The 19,772-nt window shown below is 49.0% G+C and overlaps 3 protein-coding genes across 3 annotated transcripts; 1 reads left to right on the top strand and 2 right to left on the bottom strand.

Annotated features, from left to right (window-relative positions):
* Window positions 1-2,432: 2,432 nt before the first annotated feature.
* On the bottom strand, window positions 2,433-3,661 carry LOC100846321 (putative glycine-rich cell wall structural protein 1). The gene has a single exon (XM_003573945.3). It carries the CDS (start codon window positions 3,585-3,587, stop codon window positions 2,688-2,690), a length of 900 nt encoding a protein of 299 aa, XP_003573993.1. The 5' UTR covers window positions 3,588-3,661; the 3' UTR covers window positions 2,433-2,687.
* A 3,664-nt stretch (window positions 3,662-7,325) lies between these two features.
* LOC100846626 (putative glycine-rich cell wall structural protein 1) lies at window positions 7,326-8,512 on the bottom strand. Its single transcript, XM_003573946.4, has one exon. The coding sequence runs from the start codon at window positions 8,455-8,457 to the stop codon at window positions 7,567-7,569; it is 891 nt and encodes a 296-aa protein (XP_003573994.1). The 5' UTR covers window positions 8,458-8,512; the 3' UTR covers window positions 7,326-7,566.
* A 2,607-nt stretch (window positions 8,513-11,119) lies between these two features.
* Window positions 11,120-11,635, top strand: LOC104584150. Its single transcript, XM_010238297.1, has one exon. It carries the CDS (start codon window positions 11,120-11,122, stop codon window positions 11,633-11,635), a length of 516 nt encoding a protein of 171 aa, XP_010236599.1.
* The last annotated feature ends 8,137 nt before the right edge of the window (window positions 11,636-19,772 follow it).

Here is a 19,772-nt window from a genome sequence, read left to right on the forward strand (position 1 = left end):
GGAACGATGTGTGTCAGTGTCACGGAGCAGGCGTACCATTAACCGCATGGCCGACTATCTTTTCTTGTTGTTGTTTTTTTTTTTTGAGAGGAAGTCAATCTTTTCTTGTTGTCTGCCAAACTGTAACAACGCCGTCATGTTCTTCCTCGGTTAATTGCTGGCGCCTTGGACTGTCGGGCACGTCCCGAGCTACCGGCGGCTCGTCTCGGCCCGAGCCCATCAACAGAAAAGCCCGAGCCGAGGGATTGTTTACTCGGCCGATTCTGCAGAATCCAGGTCGTTTGGCAGTCGGGCAGCTCGGGCTTAAAATCACGGCCCAGGCTCCGAGGCGTCTCTTGACGGGCCCATGCGCCCAACCAGCCCATTTGGCACCGCACCACCCAGTCCAGTAACTCCACAATTGCCCAATTCCCCGTTTCGGCCTTCGCCGCCCCTGACTTCTCCCTGCTTTCCACCACCCGCTCATCGAGCTGCTGGAGATATCCCGCGCCGGATGCGCCGCGCGCTGGACTCCTCCGGCGTGGAGCTGGTCAAGCTCATGGTGATGGGGGAAATCCTCAACATCAGCGAGGCCCTGGCGCTCCACTAGGCCGTGGCGGATCGTTACCTCGTGCAAGTCTACAACGGTTGCGGGTTTATTGAACAATCATGCTCTTGGGATTTATAACTCAATATTTTTTGAACCGGAGTCCGAAGGACTTCATCTATTAATCAAAGAGGAATAGAATTGTTCAGTTAATTAACGGAAAACCGGTCAAAAATCGTTACAATTTTCATAGCACCGTCATGGAACATGACTGCACTAAAGAGCACCTTGGCTGTTCTGGTCACCCACACCCACTCAATGCACGGAGACGAAGAGAGCCGTCGAGGTTGCAAACAGAAGTCATCGTCATCACATAAACACTCCCTCCTGAGCTGGCAACTCCAACTTCCCCCACCAACGCCCAAGAAATGACTCCTCCACTGCAGGCACGCAAACTCGTGTCGGCCCATGCCAAACAGGCAACCATCCTCGCAAGCGAACAAAGCCGCCGATTCTAATGGTGAGCTTCGGAGAGGCAATATCCAACGCCAGCGCCGAACAAGAAACTCAGAGATCGGGTCACCTCACACCAAGTCATCGTCATCACGCATCACTCCTCTGAGCTGGCGACTCCGACTCCCCAACAACGAAGCAAACCCAACCTGGAAGGCCAGCGGACACGTCGGAAGGACTGACTTCCAGAACCATTGCCGCAGCCTAACTTTTGGTCAACACCGTCGTTGCTGCCACAAAATTCGCCAACGGAACACTCGCAACGCCGGCTGGGCACCTGCCAACCGCGAAGCCGTGCATGGCCAGCCCCGGGAAAGCACGAAGGGAAACACAATCTTCAAGACGACGCCCTCAGGAGGGGAAGCGACGCAAAAAGGACGCCATCGTCCGACCCTGCACTGCAAGGCTTAGGCCTTGACCCGAAGATGAGACCCGAGAGCTGAGAACGACGAAATGCTCCATGACAACCCCCAAGAGGAGAGTGACATCCACGGACGCCACGCCATCAGCTTTCGCCCAGAGCAAACCTTCTCCTACGCACACCCCCGCGTTGCCGGACAGAGGCGGGGAAGACCAGCAGCACCGCCGGCCTACAACCCCGCTACCCCAAGCACCTCCAACGTGGCAACGGCGCCACCACCACGCAAGAGCCACCAACCTCACCGCCAGCGAGCCGACGGGCCAGATCGGCAAACGCAGCGACCAGATTTGGCACCCCGGGACCCCGGCCAACGCAGCAGGCCGCCGGCCAGCCGCCGCCACGTGCCATGACGACCAGGGAGCAGGACGTGGGGGCCGCCACCCCACCCCAACACACCGGACAGAGCCGACGCCGCCGCACCAAGGAGGGAGCAGGAGCTTCGCCCGGCACCGCGCCGCTGCAGAGGACCGCCGGAAGGACGTGGAGGACAGCTGCCAACGCTGCCACGCTGGCCGCAGGCACGGGGGCCGAGCCTCCCCCTCAGCGCTGCGAGCAAGAAGAGCCCTGCCGCCACCGTCGTCCGCACGGACTTAGCCCCGCGGATTCATCCGGCGGCGGCGAGCAGGGGGTAGGGCGGGAGGGAGGGTAGCAGCGGCAGCAGGCCTAGGGTTCCCCCGAGCCGCCCTTAGACGACGCGGGGGTCGGGGGAGGGGTCAGTAGTGTATTTTGGTTAGTACTGTTCTCATAACTCAATATTATACATGATAGAAGCTCAGGACCAAAGTCACTGGTGTCAACAACTGACGCTTGACGCCAATGAAATATACTATCTCCGTCCAACAAAGATGTCTCAAGTTTGTCAAAATTTAAATGTATTTAAACATTACTTAGTATATAGATGTATTTAAAGTTAGTCAAAGTTGAGGCATCCTTTATTGGACGGAGGGAGTAGCTGATCCATCCCTGACCACATCTGCTAATAGTGAAATTTTATAACAAAAGATACTTGTAGATAGCAAAATTACATCTCATTTGATTGCTCGACTACCTACGAACTTCCACTAGATTCGTGGAACCCTTTATTATTGGGAGCCGCCTAGAAATAAGAAACACAAAATGGAAAGAAAAAAAAAAGAGAGCTTGATCTGGAATAGCAAATGGAAAGACTAAAAGTGCTTGTCGTCGGGCTCCGATCGACTCTAGCTTGTTCCAACAACGGGATTTAATTTAATTAAACCCACCGCTACCAGACCCGGATGCGCTGCCTCCACCACTGCCGGACCCGCCATTAGAGCTGCTACCACCACCTCCGGCAACGCCGCCACCACTTCCACTGGCGTAGCCTGAACCGTTGGATCCACTGGTACCGGTTTGTCCACCTCCGGAGCCCATGCCAGAGCCGACTCCAACACTTGGAGCATGAGCATCACCTGCAGCTGAACCACCACCTTCACCCCTACCCCCTCCACTCGCGGAGCCTGATCCAGTGGTGGAATCACTACCGGCCTGTCCAGACCCGAAGCCTGAACCACCACCGACGCTGGGAGCACCTGCTCCGCCGGACCCACCGCCACCACCATTACCACTGCCGCCGGCATCGGAGTAGCTGACGCCATCGCCGGTGCTTGGAGCCGGTGCCTTTGCTACGCCACTCTCGCCAGATCCTTGGCCAAGGCCACCTCCGGAACCAGCCCCGCTGGTCCCTTCGGAACCACCACCTCCACCACCGCCTGAACCCGTACCATCAGCACCAGCATACCCACTGCCGGTAGGGGCAGATGCCGAGCTAGCACCGCTACCAGTTCCATAGCCAGACCCAGAACCAGAACCAAACCCGCCCTTTGACCCTCCACCGGCACCGTTTCCTCCTCCTCCACCAGCTGCCTGGGCAAAGTTATACTGGCTACCGGAGTTCTTGTAGGACTCACCGTACCCTGAGGCGCCACCTTGCCCAGATCCTCCACCCCAGCCACTTCCACCGGTGGCACCGCCACCACCTCCGCCACCCCCGCCTCCTCCGCCACCCGAGGCGCTGGAGGAGCTAGCGAGCATCCTTGCAGCATCGGTGAACCCAATGCTCAGGAGAGCAACGAAGCCAAGAGCTACAAGCTTAGTGCTAGTAGCCATTGCCGACGTAGCTTAATTTGTAGCTAGAGTACGTGTGAGATGAGGTGGTGGGGTGCTTAGCAGAGAGGGTGGCCTGAGTATTTATAGTGGTAGATGACATGCATGGGGTTGGATATCTCAAGGAGGCGACCGCGCGCTTCGGGACGACTTCGGGCTGTGAATTATCAAGTGGGTGATTCGATGAGTGATAATTTTTCTAATCAGGGTGACAGTACTAGTATTGACTGCATCGATCAAGCAACTAGACAGCATTAAATTTTCTCTTGCACTGTTGCACATCTCTTCACATCTTAGATTTATTGGCACTTCACTGGGCTATGCAGATCAAGACTTGATTATCGAGTGCGGAAGGATCTGAAGTTAATTACTAGCTGTTGCTTGGTTTCTCTCGAAGCCTAATTAGCTAGAGATTCCCATCTCCTGACATATATAAACGTATTACGCTAGCTTTTTATAACTCTTCCACGTGAAAGAACGTGCGTGCATGGCTTCTCTAGCTAACTCGCTCGATGTCATGGGGTCATGAGCTCATGATCGATCACACACTGGCGCAAGCATCAAGCTAGCTGTGGATCCCATGCATGGATCGATCTAGCTAGGCGCGCGATTCAAATCACCCGGCCGGCCGGATTATAGGATCCTTTGACATTGTACAAAGACTCTCCAAACGCTCGACGTCGTCTCTAAGTACTTAATTAAGTAAGGCTCATGTTGGTGATTATTAATAGATCCGTGATTTTCTTTAGAAAAAAAAACGAGTAGACAGTACTGTGTAGTTTTTTAATGTAACTTATTAACAAATCTTGTACTCCCTCCGTCCAAAAAAGGATGTCTTAAGTTTGTCAAAATTTGAATGCATCTATACATTAAGTCATGTCTAGATACATCCAAAATTTGACAAACTTGAGACATCTTTTTTGGACGTAGGAAGTACATAATATTTTCTTCTTAATAAGTTTGATTTGGTAAATGGATGGAGATATTCTTCGATTCTCCTAAAATCCTAAGGTAGTTCATTCGTTACATGCACTTAATTACACTAGTAATGCATACAATTGACCGTGTTTCAATTATTGGTGCATGAAGTTTGAGCAAGCGCCGCAGTAATGTAGTGCCGCGCGTTTCCCTTTTCACTGCTAGCTACTCGGCGAGTTGAGCGAGTTGAGCTAATTAATCTGTTGGTAAACGACGACGCAGAGTGTTGACTTGGGTATTAATTGCGCTTAGCTGTGTCACACCGTACCGTGTGGTGACCTAGGGTTTTACGCATTGCCAGGGGTCCAGAAGTTTGACCGTACAGACAGGAACGCACTGTATCAGTTATTAGTCTATCTTCGAATAGTTATGGCAACGCACACAACGAGAGATGTCGATCGATGAAAATTGCAGTGTCCAAGTTGCAGGTTAGGACTTGGTATTCGATTCTCCAGCTAGCTCATGTGTAGAAGAGCCCCAAATAGATCGATAGAAACGAGAATTAAGGTAACAGATCCTAGCTAGTTGCCATATTAGTTGACGGGATCCGATCTTTAATGGTCTAGAATCAACAATAATATAGTACTAACACAGCTCGATCTCTTCAGATCAGTTCATTTCGATCGCTTCTAGTTCTGACTTCTGGAATGCACATGTTCTCCATCTACAAAACATCATGTTCTTAAGTTAGATCTAAACGATTAAAAAGTCACTCAGTGGTTAAACACTTAAACTTGTGAAATGTTAACGTGATGTTTTGCAAAAATCTACTACCGACGCAATAGAATTTGACGTAAACTATCCACACTACGCCAGAATGTGGCACTGGTGCATGAGCTTTAGTGGATGTCCGAGTGAGACAAAAAAATCACGGCCACTGGTGCTCCACCACTGGCGGTGGGAAGTCACAACTACTCGTGCTCTAGCATCAGTGGCGGTGGAGACAGTGACAAGAGAATCACCACGCGTCCATGGCCACTAGTGAACCCCCAATAGTAACTCCCAACATTGGCTTGCTTTTCAGCCCACAACTGATAGGGGTCACCAGTGGCTGGTTTTGTTAACCAAAACCCGCCACTGTTGATCCCCAAGAGACAGCTGAAACTTGCAAAAAATCATAACTAATTCATAAAAAATCGAAACGAGTTGATTTTTTTCTGAAGTCTTCATTTCTATTTATTAATGTGCTAGAACAATAATATCACATGGTGGTTCATACAAAAACTGATTTTCCTATTTTTCAATGCGAAAAATGAAGTATTTTGTGAAACAAGTACAATTTTTATGGTTTGAAATGGCACATATATAATTTTCATACAAACTAGAAAATATTTAATTGTCTGTGTCCAAAGGTCCACAGCCATATGGTCTAGTAAATCTCAGGGCAATCATGTGCCAATCGTGGAGTTGCTGAGGGCCCAAAGCCTGAAGAAGTGTTCAATGGCCCATATTGCAGCTGAACAACCCATGGCGGACACAGGACGTGCGTGAGACTGAAGCTTTAGTTCTAAAAAAAATTGTATCGGGAAGAGAAGATGACGTGGCACCATGAGGGAGCCAGTAATCATTATCACTCATTTTAACTTTTTATGCCAAAATCACTACTATTCATTTCAAATTTTTGCTGAAATTTACTCCGATATAGTGTGTTACTGACATTTTAAAAATCCGAAATTATAAGTTCTCTGAAATAAGTATTTTGTTGTAAAGAAAATCAACATATTACCTAGGGACAAAATTGTCTTTTTATCTCTTACTTAACGGTCAACTAGCGGTCAACTAACGGTAGTGGCATATTTGTAACCTGTTTCAAATTTGGAACAAGGAAATTTTGAGTAGGATTTGGACATATGAGCAAAATTTGAGTGGCAAATATGGAATTCTCTCGGAGAGAAAAGAGCAGCTATCTAAATGCTTCTATCCAGTTCGGGTGCTGAATGACACAAGCGATGACGCATGCACAACTAGAGGGAGGAGCTAGGTCATGCCTATGAAGCAATTAACGGCGACAACACACAGTGTTTTTACGAGGGCAACAAGGAGGCTTGGTGGTCATTGGAGAGTGCCAGAAACCATCAATAAGAAGCTCGAGCGGAATGTTGTCGGCGTCAGATGAGAAGATCTAGCAGCGCGCGGCAAGGTCGTTGCGAACACAGAAAAGGTCGACAGCATGAGGAGTACTTACTGAGAGGATTGATTGATTACTACCCAAAGTAAGATTAGCCATTGGATTATGAACTCACTCTTTTGTACGTTATTGGTTTTAGGAGGTGGTACTCCCTAGAGACTTATTTTTTAGTACCAAATAAGATTAGTCGTTGGATCACTCTATTTTTATTCCAGGGTACCATAAAAGCACTTGCATGAACATAAACTTTAAGTACAACGTCCAGACTGTTGGATCGAAGCTTGAAACCGATCTATAGAAACACGATTTTAACGGAAGTTTCTGCAAACTCTAAAGCTCTATCTCTCGATGAAAAAAACTGGAATTTGGTACAGCTCAACGTGCTGCGTTTTCTCTTCTCATTACTTGCTATATATGAGGATACAAACCGCGCCCAACACGACTCCAATTAGAGTCCAACACGACGCAACCCTGTTGGAGAAAGCTTCGTCCAGGTTTAAACACACGCACACAATTGGGATTCTCCTTATACTCGGATTATCCTTTAACAGACGCAGGACTCTTCTAAACTTAATCTAAAACGGAATCAGAATCATGATTAAAGTCTAACACAGACAAGAAAGACAGAGAAAATGTAAGATAGAGGTACTGTATTCTTCAAATGCTTTATTTAACTCTTTATGCGAGATGACCATCTTATAAGAATCTCACTTGATTGCTCGACTACATATGAACTGCACTAGAATTTTTGAGCCCTTTATTACACTAAATGGAAAGGAAACTAAATTGATCTGGAATAGCAAAACGAATGAAGAGACTAATTAAGTGCTTGCGGGGCTCTGACTCTAGCTTGCTCCAAGTTCCAACCATGGGGTTTCAATGGAACCCACCGTTACCGGTACCGGAACCGCTGCCTCCACCGCTGCCAGACCCACCGTTCGAGCTGCTACCGCCGCCGCCGCCGGTGCCGCTACCATTACCCGTGGCAGAGCCTGAACCGGTGCTGGTTTGTCCTCCTCCAGAGCCAGTGCCAGAGCCGACTCCAACACTTGGTGCATTAGCATCACCTGCAGCTGTACCACCACCCTCGCCGCTACCCGATCCACTGGCAGAGCCTGATCCAGTGGTGGAGTCACTGCCAGCCTGTCCAGCCCCAAAGCCAGAACCGCCACCAACGCTGGGAGCACCGGCTCCGCCGGAGCCACCGCCACCACCATTACCACCACCGCCGGCAATGGAGGAGCTGGAACCATCGCCAGTGCTGGGAGCCGGTGCTGTTGCTATGCTACTCGAGCCAGAGCCTTGACCAAGGCCGCCTCCGGCACCAGTCCCGCTGGTCCCGTCGGAACCACCGCCGCCGCCACCGCCTGAACCGGTACCGGCACCATTGGCATACCCACTGCCGCTAGGGGCTGACGCCGAGCCACTCGAACCGCTACCGGTGCCGTAGCCGGTCCCGGAACCAGAACCGAACCCGCCCTGAGACCCGCCGCCGCCACCGTTTCCTCCTCCTCCACCAGCTCCCTGGGCGTAGTTGTACTGGGTACCAGAACTTGTGAAGGTCTCACCATACCCTGAGGCGCCACCGGCCCCGGATCCTCCACCAAAGCCACTTCCACCGGTGGCACCGCCACCGCCTCCACCACCCCCGCCGCCTCCGCCGCCGGAGGCGCTGGAGGAGCTAGCGAGCATCCTTGCTGCATCGGTGAGCCCGATGCTCAGGAGAGCAACGAAGCCAAGAGCTACAAGCTTAGTGCTAGTAGCCATTGTGAGTAACCTTGGTAGCTAGCTAGAGTGTGAGATGAGTTGGGTGCTTAGCAGAGAGGGTTGCCTGGGTATTTATAGGAGTACCAGATGGCATATGCATGGGCCGGGTTGAATATCTCAAGGCTTCGGGCTGTGAATTATCAAGTGGGTGATTCGATGATACATTTTCTAATCTTGGTGCCAGTACGGTTGACTGCATCGATCAAGCAGCGAGACAGCGCGCATTAAATTCCCGTGGAAATTACTCTCTTTGTTTAGTTCACGTATACTCTGTAACTTGGTACTGTACGTAATTAGTTAATTGATGCATATCAACAACCTGTGGTACGGTCAGAAGTTAGTGTTGCTTGGTTTCTCTCCAAAAGTCCATAATAATACAACTTGGTACGGGAAAAAAGGGACCCGATGTATATATAGTGTACACTAAGTACTCAACTTGATGCTGTCAAAGAAAAAGGGAGTATACATACAGTACGGACTACTATCCGTACTTCCTCCGTTCCTAAATACTTGTCGCTGTTTTAGTTCAGCGACAAGTATTTAGGAATGGAGCGAGTACTGTTTTATTGCACCACCAGCACATCTTTGTAGAATTTGGCCGAACCGTAGAGTGCATTTTGTTATTTTCACATGAACTTGTTGGATTGTCGATGATGTGTGCTCCGCCAGTGCAGTTTCTGTTGGTTGATCTCGGCTTCGACCGAAACAGACGCACGGGAGGATAAGGCCCACGAACCAATGTTCTGAGCCTTATCCCGAACGGATCGTGCCCTGATCGGGGGTGACAACCGACTCGATGGTTCTGGCCCCCGTCACACAGCGCCTTATAAAAGGGGATTAGCCGGCCCTCTCTCGTTGACCTAAGTTCACGTGAGATTTCGTCTAATCCCAACAACTCTTGTTCACCCCACCGATATGGGAGGCTGCTGGAGTGCTCGGGAAGGCCACGAACTACGGCATCCTCTCCCGTCATCGGCCAGTGCCGATACAGGTCGGAGGGACGCCGCTACCTCACCCGTACGGCTCCTTCGTCTACTTCGGCTACTTCCACGACAATGGCGTCCTCTTCTTCCATCGCACGTATGAACCCCCTATTTCCTCTACTGTTAGTGCTCTAATTAATTACTCTAATGATAATTAAGTTCTAACAATGATATCAGAGCCTAATCTGGTAATATTAGAGCCTATTTTTGTTCACTGGTTAATCCTCCGATTAGGGTTAAGATTAATTTTTCTTAATTACTTTCTGTCATTGCTAACACACATGATTAAGGCCTAATTACGGTTAGATTAGCACTGTAAAATTCCTAATCGGATTTTTTTTTGGCCGTGGGTTTTCGTGGGTTCACTCACGCATAATTGTCGGCAAGAAATTAGAAGGAGGGGAAACGTTTTGCAAAACCCTAGAAAAATTCCCCAAATCCTGAACCCTAGAATGCAAATAAAAAAAATGTTTCGGGATTCGAAGATGTACTTACCTAATGGACGGCGGCGTGGTTTGCTCCTCGCCGTCATCGCCTCATGCTCCACCGCCGGCCGCCATGAACGGGCCGCGGCGGCGCCTATCCTCCCCTCGGGGAGGAGACGCATGGCCTCACAACCATGCGAGGGCGCAGCCGCCGCCACCACGTCGCTCCGGCGCGCGGCGATGCCACCGCCCTCGCCGGCGTGTGGAAGGCCGGCCAGTCGCCGCCCCCCTTTTTTTCCGCTCCGCCCTCCACCCACCCGAACGAAAAGACGGCACCGGCGGCGACGCTCGACGAAGGAGCGCGCGGGGCTTGCTCCGGCGAGCGCAGCCACCATGCCCCCCAAGACGCCGTCGCAGGGGTCTGTCACCATGTGCGCCGCCGCCTCTGTGGAGGAATCCGGAAAAGACGGGGTGGGGGATGAGAAGTGGGCAGCTAGGGTTTCCGGGTGGGGTGTTTGTTCGGGCCGGGGAAGGATCTGGGCCGTCAGATTCGATTCAACGGTCGAGATCAACGCGGAAATGAGCTGGGCCTTCGGGCGAGTAACGGGCCATTTTCGCGCATGGGCTTCAGCCCAGGTTCAGATGGCCCACGTGTTTTCTTATGTTATCCGCTGCGCCCGCGTGGGAAAATTAAGTGGGCCGGCCCAGTTTCGGCACAAGATGAGGTTTTAATGTTTTTACTATTTTTTCCAGTGCCTTAATGCTTTATAAAATGTTTATTTGCACCGTAAATTAATGAAAAATGGCCGAAATTTATTCTTGCTGACTGTATTTGGACATTTAATTATTTTGAATAAAGTTGATCCAACGAGATACTTTATTTAGAATATTTGATTTGTTCTATGATGTTTACCTTTTAGGCATCAATTAATGATTAACTTTTTAATGGATATTCTTGATGTCTAATTTGGTAAAATATTTTGACTCTAAAATTAATTCTGACCAACGTTGTTTTAATTTATGAGCTACACCATTATGTTTGCTACAATTCTTTATCTTTTCTGCCCAACGGTGATATGACTTAGAATTGTATACTTTTGCATGTTTATTAATCTACCAACGTAAATTTTTAATCATGCAATTTTACTTATGATTTTTCGTATGTTATAATTGACAGCCGCTACACTGATGCGCTATGACAACATTGAGGTGCTAACGGTGAGCAACTTCTAGAATTGGAAGTCCCACGTCGAAATGAGTTTGGGGGTCATTGGACTCGATTACGCTCTCAGGGAAGAGAAACCTAAGCCTCCAACTACTGGAGTTGCTGGGTATGATGAACTTATGAAAGCTTATGAAATAAATCTGGAGAAGTGGGACAATTCAAACCATGTCGCCTTTCTTGTTATGAAAACTTCAATCTCCCCTGATATCATCGGGGCTCTCCCCGACAAGGGCACTGCTAAAGAATTTCTGAAAGCAGTTGAAGAACAATTCAAAAGTTCGGAAAAAGTATATTCTCGTGAGCTTCTTGGCAAGCTTCTTCAGAAGTATGTGATTGAAGGAAATGTAAGAGGCCATATCTTGAGGATGGTGAATGCAACTTCCAAGCTTAAGGCTTTGGAGTTTGTCCTTAATGAAAACATCCTAATCCTCCAGATATTAGAGTCTCTCCCTCCAGAATTTGATCAGTTCAAGATCAATTACAATCCCCTGAAAGAAAAATGGTCGCTCGAGGAGATGACTCCTCGAGTTGTTGAAGAAGAATAGAGGATCATGAAACAGGCAAAGAACCAGGCTTTCCATGTTGGCTCTTCCAAGAGAAATCATAACGGCCAGGCATCTTCCTCAAAGGCCCCAAAGAATCAATTCATCCACAATGATACTCAGGCTGCTCCAAAGGGCAAGGGCCAGGCTGCCAGCACCTCTGCTGGAGATGTGAAGAATACTTGCCATTTTTGCAAGGAGGTAGACCATTTCCGGAAGAATTGCCCTGGATTCCTCAAATGGATGATGAAGAGAGGTAATGATGAAGTCACTTTCGTTGATGAATCATCGTATGTTGATTTTTTCGAAATACATGGTGGATTGACTCAGGTGCAACCGTTCATGTTGCAAACTCTTTGCAGGGATTAAGTTTGATCCGCACCATAAAGGCAAGAACAAGAAGCATTAAAGTCGTCAATGGGAAGGAAGCTGATGTTGAAGCCATGGGGACTCTCACATTGGAGCTACACAGCGGCTTTCATCTACATTTGAATAATGTTCTTTACGTACCTAGATTGAGTAGAAATTTAATTTCAGTTTCTTGCTTAGACGATATTTCTATTGCATGTTTGTTTGGAAATCAACGATGCGTTATCAAATATTGTAATACTGACGTTGGCCTCGGTGTCAGACGAGGCAAATTATATATGTTAATGCTTAATTCTTTGGTTGATGTTTTAAATGTGAGTGATGTTAATGTTTTAAATGATGAATGCAATGTTGAGAAGAAATGGAAAAACACAAGTACTTCTTCGAAATTGTGGCATCGTCGCTTAGGCCACATTTTGAGGGGGAGAATGGAACGTCTTATTAAAAATAAAATACTTCTTCCATTAGACTTCTCAGATGTGGACAACTGTATTGACTGCATTAAAGGAAAATATGCAAAAACGATTAAGAAGGGAGCTACAAGAGCCTCACGGTTCCTCGAATTAATTCATACTGACATATGCGGACCCTTGAATATTAAGTCTGTAGACGGGTTCGATTCATTTATCACATTCACGGATGATTTTTCCCGTTACGGATATATTTAACCCATACGCGAACGATCTGAAGATTTGGACAAATTTAAGATTTTCAAAGCCAAAGTTGAAAATCAATTAAATGAAAAGATCAAAGTTGCGCGTTCTGATCGTGGGGGAGAATATTATGGAAGGCACGTTCCTTATGGGCAAATTCCAAGACCTTTTGCAAAATTTCTAGCTGAAAATGGGATTGTTGCCCAATATTCAATGCCTGGTGAACCTCAGCAAAATGGTGTGGCTGAGTGTCGCAATCGCACGCTCATGGATATGGTGCGAAGTATGCTCAGTCATGCAAGTTTGCCAATTTGCCTATGGATGGAGGCTCTAAAGACAGCTGCGCACATATTAAATCTTGCTCCAACAAAGTCAGCACCAGACACACCTTATGAGATGTGGACGGGAAAGAAGCCGAGTTTAAACTATTTGCGTGTGTGGGGCTGCCCTGCAGAAGCAAGAATTTTCAATCCACAACTTAAGAAATTAGAACAAAAAATGATAAGTTGCCATTTTATTGGATACCCTCATAGGAAAAAGGGATACCGTTTTTATTGTCTGGGTCACACCACTAAATTTGTGGAGACCCGACAAGCGATATTTTTTGAGGATAATGAAGTCACAGAAATAAGGAAAATTAATCTTGAGGAGAAACGGGTATGTGTCCCGTCCCCGGCCATCCAAGAGATTTATCTCCCAATACGAAATATTAACGTGACATGAAATATTGAACCTGAGGTTCATCACTCAGGCGTTGAAACAAATGGAGATGCTGAAACAGAAGATGGTCCGTAGCCAACTGGAGACCAAGAAAATGAGGATTCTCAACCAGAAAATGATCCTCCACCATCACCTCCTGTGAGAAGATCACAGCGTGAAAGAAAGAAGGCCATCCCAGATGATATGTCACTTTTATGAGTGAGGATATAAATGATGTTGGAAAGGTGGAGGTCCCATCCTCATATAAGGAAGTGATCAAAAGCGAAAACTCGTCTAAATGGGTAACTGTCATGGAGGACGAGTTGAAATCTATGGACACAAATAATGTTTGGGATTTAGTAGAAATTCCCAATGGAGCTAAAAGGGTAGGCTGCAAGTGGGTCTACAAAACTAAATATGACTCCAAAGGAAATGTCGAAAGACATAAAGAAAGGCTTGTCGCAAAAGGGTTTACACAGGGAGAGGGAATCGATTACAAGAAGACTTTTTCTTCTGTGTCATCCAAGGATTCTTTTAGAATCGTTATGGCATTAGTGGCTCATTATGATCTAGACCTACATCAAATGAATGTCAAAACGGCATTTCTAAATAGCGATTGAAATGAAGATGTATACATGAGGCCACTGGGCAGGCTGTATGGCTAAAGAATTTTATCTCCGGACTTAAAGTGGTAGACAGCATTTCTAAACCACTAGTGTTGTACTGTGATAATGAACCCGCAGTTTTCTATACGAGTAACAATACGTCAGGTGCTGCTGCCAAGCACATTGATATAAAGTATCATGTTGTGAAAGATAGAATCCAGGATCAAACAATTGATGTCAAGCATATCAGCACTACTCATATGCTTGCGGATCCACTAACCAAGGGCTTACCACCCAGTATTTTTCGTGATCATGTTGCCGGCATGGGACTACTGGAAGCCGAATGATCCTGGAAATTTTAAGAGACCAATAAAAGGAACCACTCCCAATAAGAAAAAAAGGTTATCTTTGGAAATAGGCTGCTATACTATAGGTATTGAGTTTCAAAGACATTTTATCGGTCATTGTAACACCTTACTTTGGTACGACATTCCTGTGGAAAAGGACGAATGTAAGTAAGCCTAACGATCAAGGGGGAGAATGTTGGTTGATCTCGGCTTTGACCAAAACAGACGCACGGGAGGATAAGGCCCACGAACCAACGTTCTGAGCCTTATCCCGAACGGATCACGCCCTGATCGGGGGTGGTGACAACCGACTCGATAGTTCTGGCCCCCCGTCACACAGCGCCTTATAAAAAGGGATTAGTCGGCCCTCTCTCGTTGACCTAAGTTCACGTGAGATTTCGTCTAATCCCAACAACTCTTGTTCACCCCACCGATCTATGAGGCTGCTGGAGTGCTCGGGAAGGCCACGAACTACGGCATCCTCTCCCGTCGTTGGCCAGTGCCGATACAGGCCGGAGGGACGCCGCTACCTCACCCATACGACTCCTTCGTCTGCTTCGGCTACTTCCACTACAATGGCGTCCTCTTCTTCCGTCGCATGTATTAACCCCTTATTTCCTCTATTAGTCCCTAATTAATTACCGGTGCATGTTTATGTTTAATCTAATGATAATTAAGTTCTAACAGTTTCAGCTCTAGCTAGCGCCACCTTCATCTCTAAGCACTGCAGCTCGATCGGCGAGTTTAGTTAATTAATCTCTGGTAAACGACGAAGCGGATTGTTGACCTGGATATTAATTGCACCGATCGAGCTGTCGATCGCCCCATGCGGCGACCTCGGGTTTAGCCAGAAATATATGCACGTCGCCGCGGGTCAGAAATCTGAGGATCGCAGTGTATAGTAGGTTAGTCTAGCACTCTAGCTCGATGTAACTACGATCGACTACGCGAACAAGGAGAGATCTGATACGGTGCACCAAAACTATAGTATCCGATAGATTTCCGGCTCCCCTACATATATACAACGAGGACCCCAAAACGAAGGTGACGAGAAGGTTACTAGTAGAGGGTGAATAGATGACGGGATCCGATCTTTCATTGTGTACTTACAATATGCAGTTACTAACACTAGCTCCCTTCTTTCAGTTCGCTTCGATTCTACTAGTTCTGACTTTCGAAACGCACATGCATGGTCCAAAAGTACACGCCTTTGAACAGATCTGTTCGTGATTGCATATAAATTATAAGTGGACGATCGCACAGCAGTTGCTCTCAATCTGTATGGATAACCTGCTAGCAGTAAGCTTAACCTGCCCCGGTAGGAAAAACAGTACAAGCTCAACACAAACTGGACACTGCACCCACCACGTAATCAGAGTCCAACATGACAATATCCGAAGTACAATTCTTCAGTTTACAAACCAGACTCTCAGACATAATCCTACTGCATTGCATTACGACTTGACATTGTACTGTATGAAATTCCCGTGCAACCTCTCTCTCTTTATTCAACTTGTACTATTAATTAACTGATGCAGATCTACTATGGAGGGTCTGAAGTTAGTACTGTTGCTTGGTTTCTCTCCGAGTCCATAAATTCGTGCGGAAAAGGAAAAACCGGGTGAATAGTATACACTAGTATCTTAACGTAGTAATTTGAGGTCAATGTCTTGTCTTAATGAAATCTAATATGCCCACTTTTAAGAAATGTAGGAGGTAGAGCCTTACTGTATATACCACCAACAGATCTCGTAGAATCTGGCCGAATCATAAAGTGCATTTTGTTATTTGCTAATGATCAATCTGTGCTCCGTCGGTGCAGTTTCAGCTCTAGGCCTCTAGCTGTAGCTAGCGCCGCCTTCATCTTTAAGCACTGCAGCTCGGTGAGTTAAGTTAATCTCTGGTAAACGACGACCCAGAGTGTTGACCTTGATATTAATTGCACGGATTGGGCTGTCGATCGACCCATGCGGCAACCTCAGGTTTAGCGCGTCGCCGCGGACCAGAAATCTCAACGGGACGTGGATACGGTGGCACCAAAACTATAGTATCCGATAGAGTAGACCTAGATTTTCGATTCACCTGCATATTAAATCGAACAGTAACGAGAAGGTGGGCAAGTGACACTGTAACATATCCTGGCTAGTTGCCAATTAATTTGCCCATGCAACTTATTTGACGAGATCCGAATATCCGATCTTTCATTGTTTCGTTACAATATGGAGTGTTACTAACACTAGCTAGCTCCTTTTCGGTTCGCTTAGCTTCTATTAGTTCTGACGTTTGAAACACATGTGGTATATAAATACACGCCTTTGGACAATCTAAAATTATGGGTGCAACCAGTAGAAAATGTTGGAAAACACACACACACACACGAGGAGGAAGAACGCTCAGAACACACAGAATACAGAAGATTTTGCGCTGCGTACTGATTGCAGCTTTTCCGTTTTCTCCTTCTTTTATCCAGTCGGCAGGTAACTTCCCTGAACCAACAATCCTAGAAACCAGGCCATGCTCGACCTAACTGCCATGCCATCCCATGATGCCTGATCCTGCCGGTCATGCCGCTACACCTTCGGAGCTCGTGCCATCCCACGAAGCAGATGCAGCCGCGCCTAATTACACACTAAGCAAACGACTAAGTCAGTGAGCAAACAGGCTCGCAACACTGACCGCTTATTACAACTGAAAGCAAAGCTATCTAATGCAGCGGGCGCTAGGGTTAAGTACAACAAAGCTCCCCCTAAGCCTTGCGCCCACTGACGATCTCCATGACACCGAGCTTCTGCCGCATCTCTATGAACTTGACTCGGCCCAGCGTCTTGGTTAAAATGTTGGCAAGCTGTCCATCGGTGATGACGTGACTGATTTCCACCTTGCCGCCCTCAATGCATTCACGAAGGAAATGAAACCGGAGATCAATGTGCTTACTCCGTTCATGATGCACTAGATTCTTGCTGAGAGCAATCGCCGACATGTTGTCGACCCGCAGCTTCGCCGTCGACTACTTGTTGCCGAGGATGTCGTCGAGCAACCTGCACAACCAGACGCCTTGACACGCTGCTGACGCCGTCACCACGTACTCAGCCTCACAGGATGAGAGGGCAACGACCTTCTATTTCTGCGATGCCCACGTGATCGCACTTGTGCCGAGGAAGAAGACAACTCCAGTGGTACTTCGCCGGTCATCGACGTCGCCGGCATGATCACTGTCACTGAAGCCAATCACCTCAGGCACCGCACTCCCCCCGCGCTTGTAACAACAGCCAGATCGTGCCGTGCCAGCGACATAGCGGAGGATTTGCTTCACCGCTGCCCAATGCAGTGCTGCAGGTGCCTCCAGAAACCTGCTCACAATCCCAACAGCATAGGTGATGTCAGGTCTCGTGTTGCAGAGGTAGCGGAGACTCCCGACGATACTCCGGTACCGTGTAGCGTCCACGGCTCCCCCGGAATCTCCCTTGCACAACTTCAGCCGGTTCTCCATCAGCGTGTGGCAGGGGTTGCAGCCCTTCATGCCGGCTGCTTCGATGATCTTCTCGGCATAGGCACTCTGGCACAAGGTGATGGCACCATTTGCCCATACCACCTCAATGTCCAGGTAGTAAGATAGCAACCCCAAATCGCTCATGTCAAAGAGGCGCTCCATTTCATGCTTGAACGCTGTGATGTCGTTGCCGTTCGTGCCGGTGATGATCAAATCGTCGACGTAGACGCCAACAAGGAGAACAGACGTCCCCGAACTCCTCTTGTACACAGCAGGGCTCGTGTGGACTTCGCTCAAAGCCGAGGGATGCCAGCGACGCGTTGAGCTTCGCATTCCAGGCACGTGGCGCTTAGCGTAGTCCGTAGAGCGCCTTGCGCAGGCACATCACTTCGTTGCCGTGCTTGTCGTCAACAAAGCCAGGAGGTTGATGGACGTAGACCTCCTCCGCCAAGTCGCCATTCAGGAAGGCTGACTTCACGTCCATGTGATGGACGGACCAGCCGGTGTGCGCCGCGAGCGCCAGCAACAGGCACACAGTCTCCATGCGCGCCACGGTGCGAACACCTCATTGAAGTCCCCGCCTTGCCGCTGCGCGTACCCCTTCGCAATGAGCCGCGCCTTATGCTTGATGACGTTGCCAGCCGGGTCCTTCTTGACCTTGAAGACCCAACGCAGGCCGATGGCGCGGTGCCCGTCCGGGAGCTTGGCAAACTCCCAGGTGTCGTTGCCATGAATCGCAGCGAGCTCTGCGTCCATGGCATTCTTCCAGCAAGCCTTGCTCAGAGCCTCATCGACACTGGATGGCTCCTCTGCAGCAACAAGACAAAGCCCTGCATGCTCCATCCGATCGTCAAGCTCCGCCATGATATGCTTTACCTTGCGATAGTGTGGCGGAGTGTGGTTGAGGTCGTGCCGTTCGTAGTTGTCGGCTGGCGGCGTGGCGTAGCCGCCCTCGACGGATCCAGGCGACGGCGTTCGAGGATCCGACATGATCGTCGTGCGAGCGACGTCTGGCGAAGACGTGGTGGCGTCGTGCGTGGGAGAAGGAAGGCGTCGTCCCGCCCTCGCCGATGCCGCCGTTGTACACGACCACGAAGTGTTCATCCGGGGCAGGCACGTCTGCGGCGCGCCCTGGCGTCCAGTCCCATCTCCTCCGTTCCTCGAACGTGACGTTGCGAGTCACGTGGAGCTTGTTATTTGTTGCCAGATCATAGAGCCTGTACGCCTTAGATCCATCCTCGTAGCTGACGAACACCATCGGTGTTGATCTGTCCGCCAGCTTGTCGATGCCAGGGCCGAGGCGCTTGCCGTGCGCCCCGCACCCGAACGTGCGCAGGTGATGCACGGCAGGTTTGCGCCCATGCCATGCCTTGTAGGGCATCATGTCGTCGACGCTGCACGTTGGAGCCTGGTTGAGGAGGTACACAGCCGTGCGCACCGCCTCTCCCCAGAATGTGGCCGGCATGCCCATGCTTTTCAGCAGGCACCGAGCCATCTCCACCGTCGTCTGATTGCGCCTCTCCATGACACCATTTTGCTGAGGCGTGTATGGCACCATTGTGCAGTGCTTGATGTCTCCATCATCACAGTACTAGCGGAAGGCGATCGAGTTGAACTCGCCGCCTCGGTCTGACCTGAACGCCAGAAGACGCCGCCCCGATTCAGCTTCTCCTCGTGCCTGAATCTTCTTGAAGCGGGCGAAAGCCTCTGCCTTGGTCTTCATCACCTCCAGCCACATGTACCGGGAGTGATCATCAACCACCAGGAGGAAGTACGGATTCCCTCCTGTAGTAGCCGGCGTGACTGGCCCGCACAAGTCCGTGTGCACCAGCTCCAGAATTACGTTGGCGCGGTACGACGTTACCTGCGGGAACGGGAGGCGATGCTGCTTTCCTAGCGCACAGCCATCACACACCTGGTGCACCGGCTCAACAAGGGGAATGCCCGTTGCCATGTCAGAGCGTGCGAGCTCCCGCA

Source organism: Brachypodium distachyon, chromosome 3, assembly GCF_000005505.3.
Source record: "Brachypodium distachyon strain Bd21 chromosome 3, Brachypodium_distachyon_v3.0, whole genome shotgun sequence".
Classification (NCBI taxonomy): Eukaryota; Viridiplantae; Streptophyta; class Magnoliopsida; order Poales; family Poaceae; genus Brachypodium; species Brachypodium distachyon.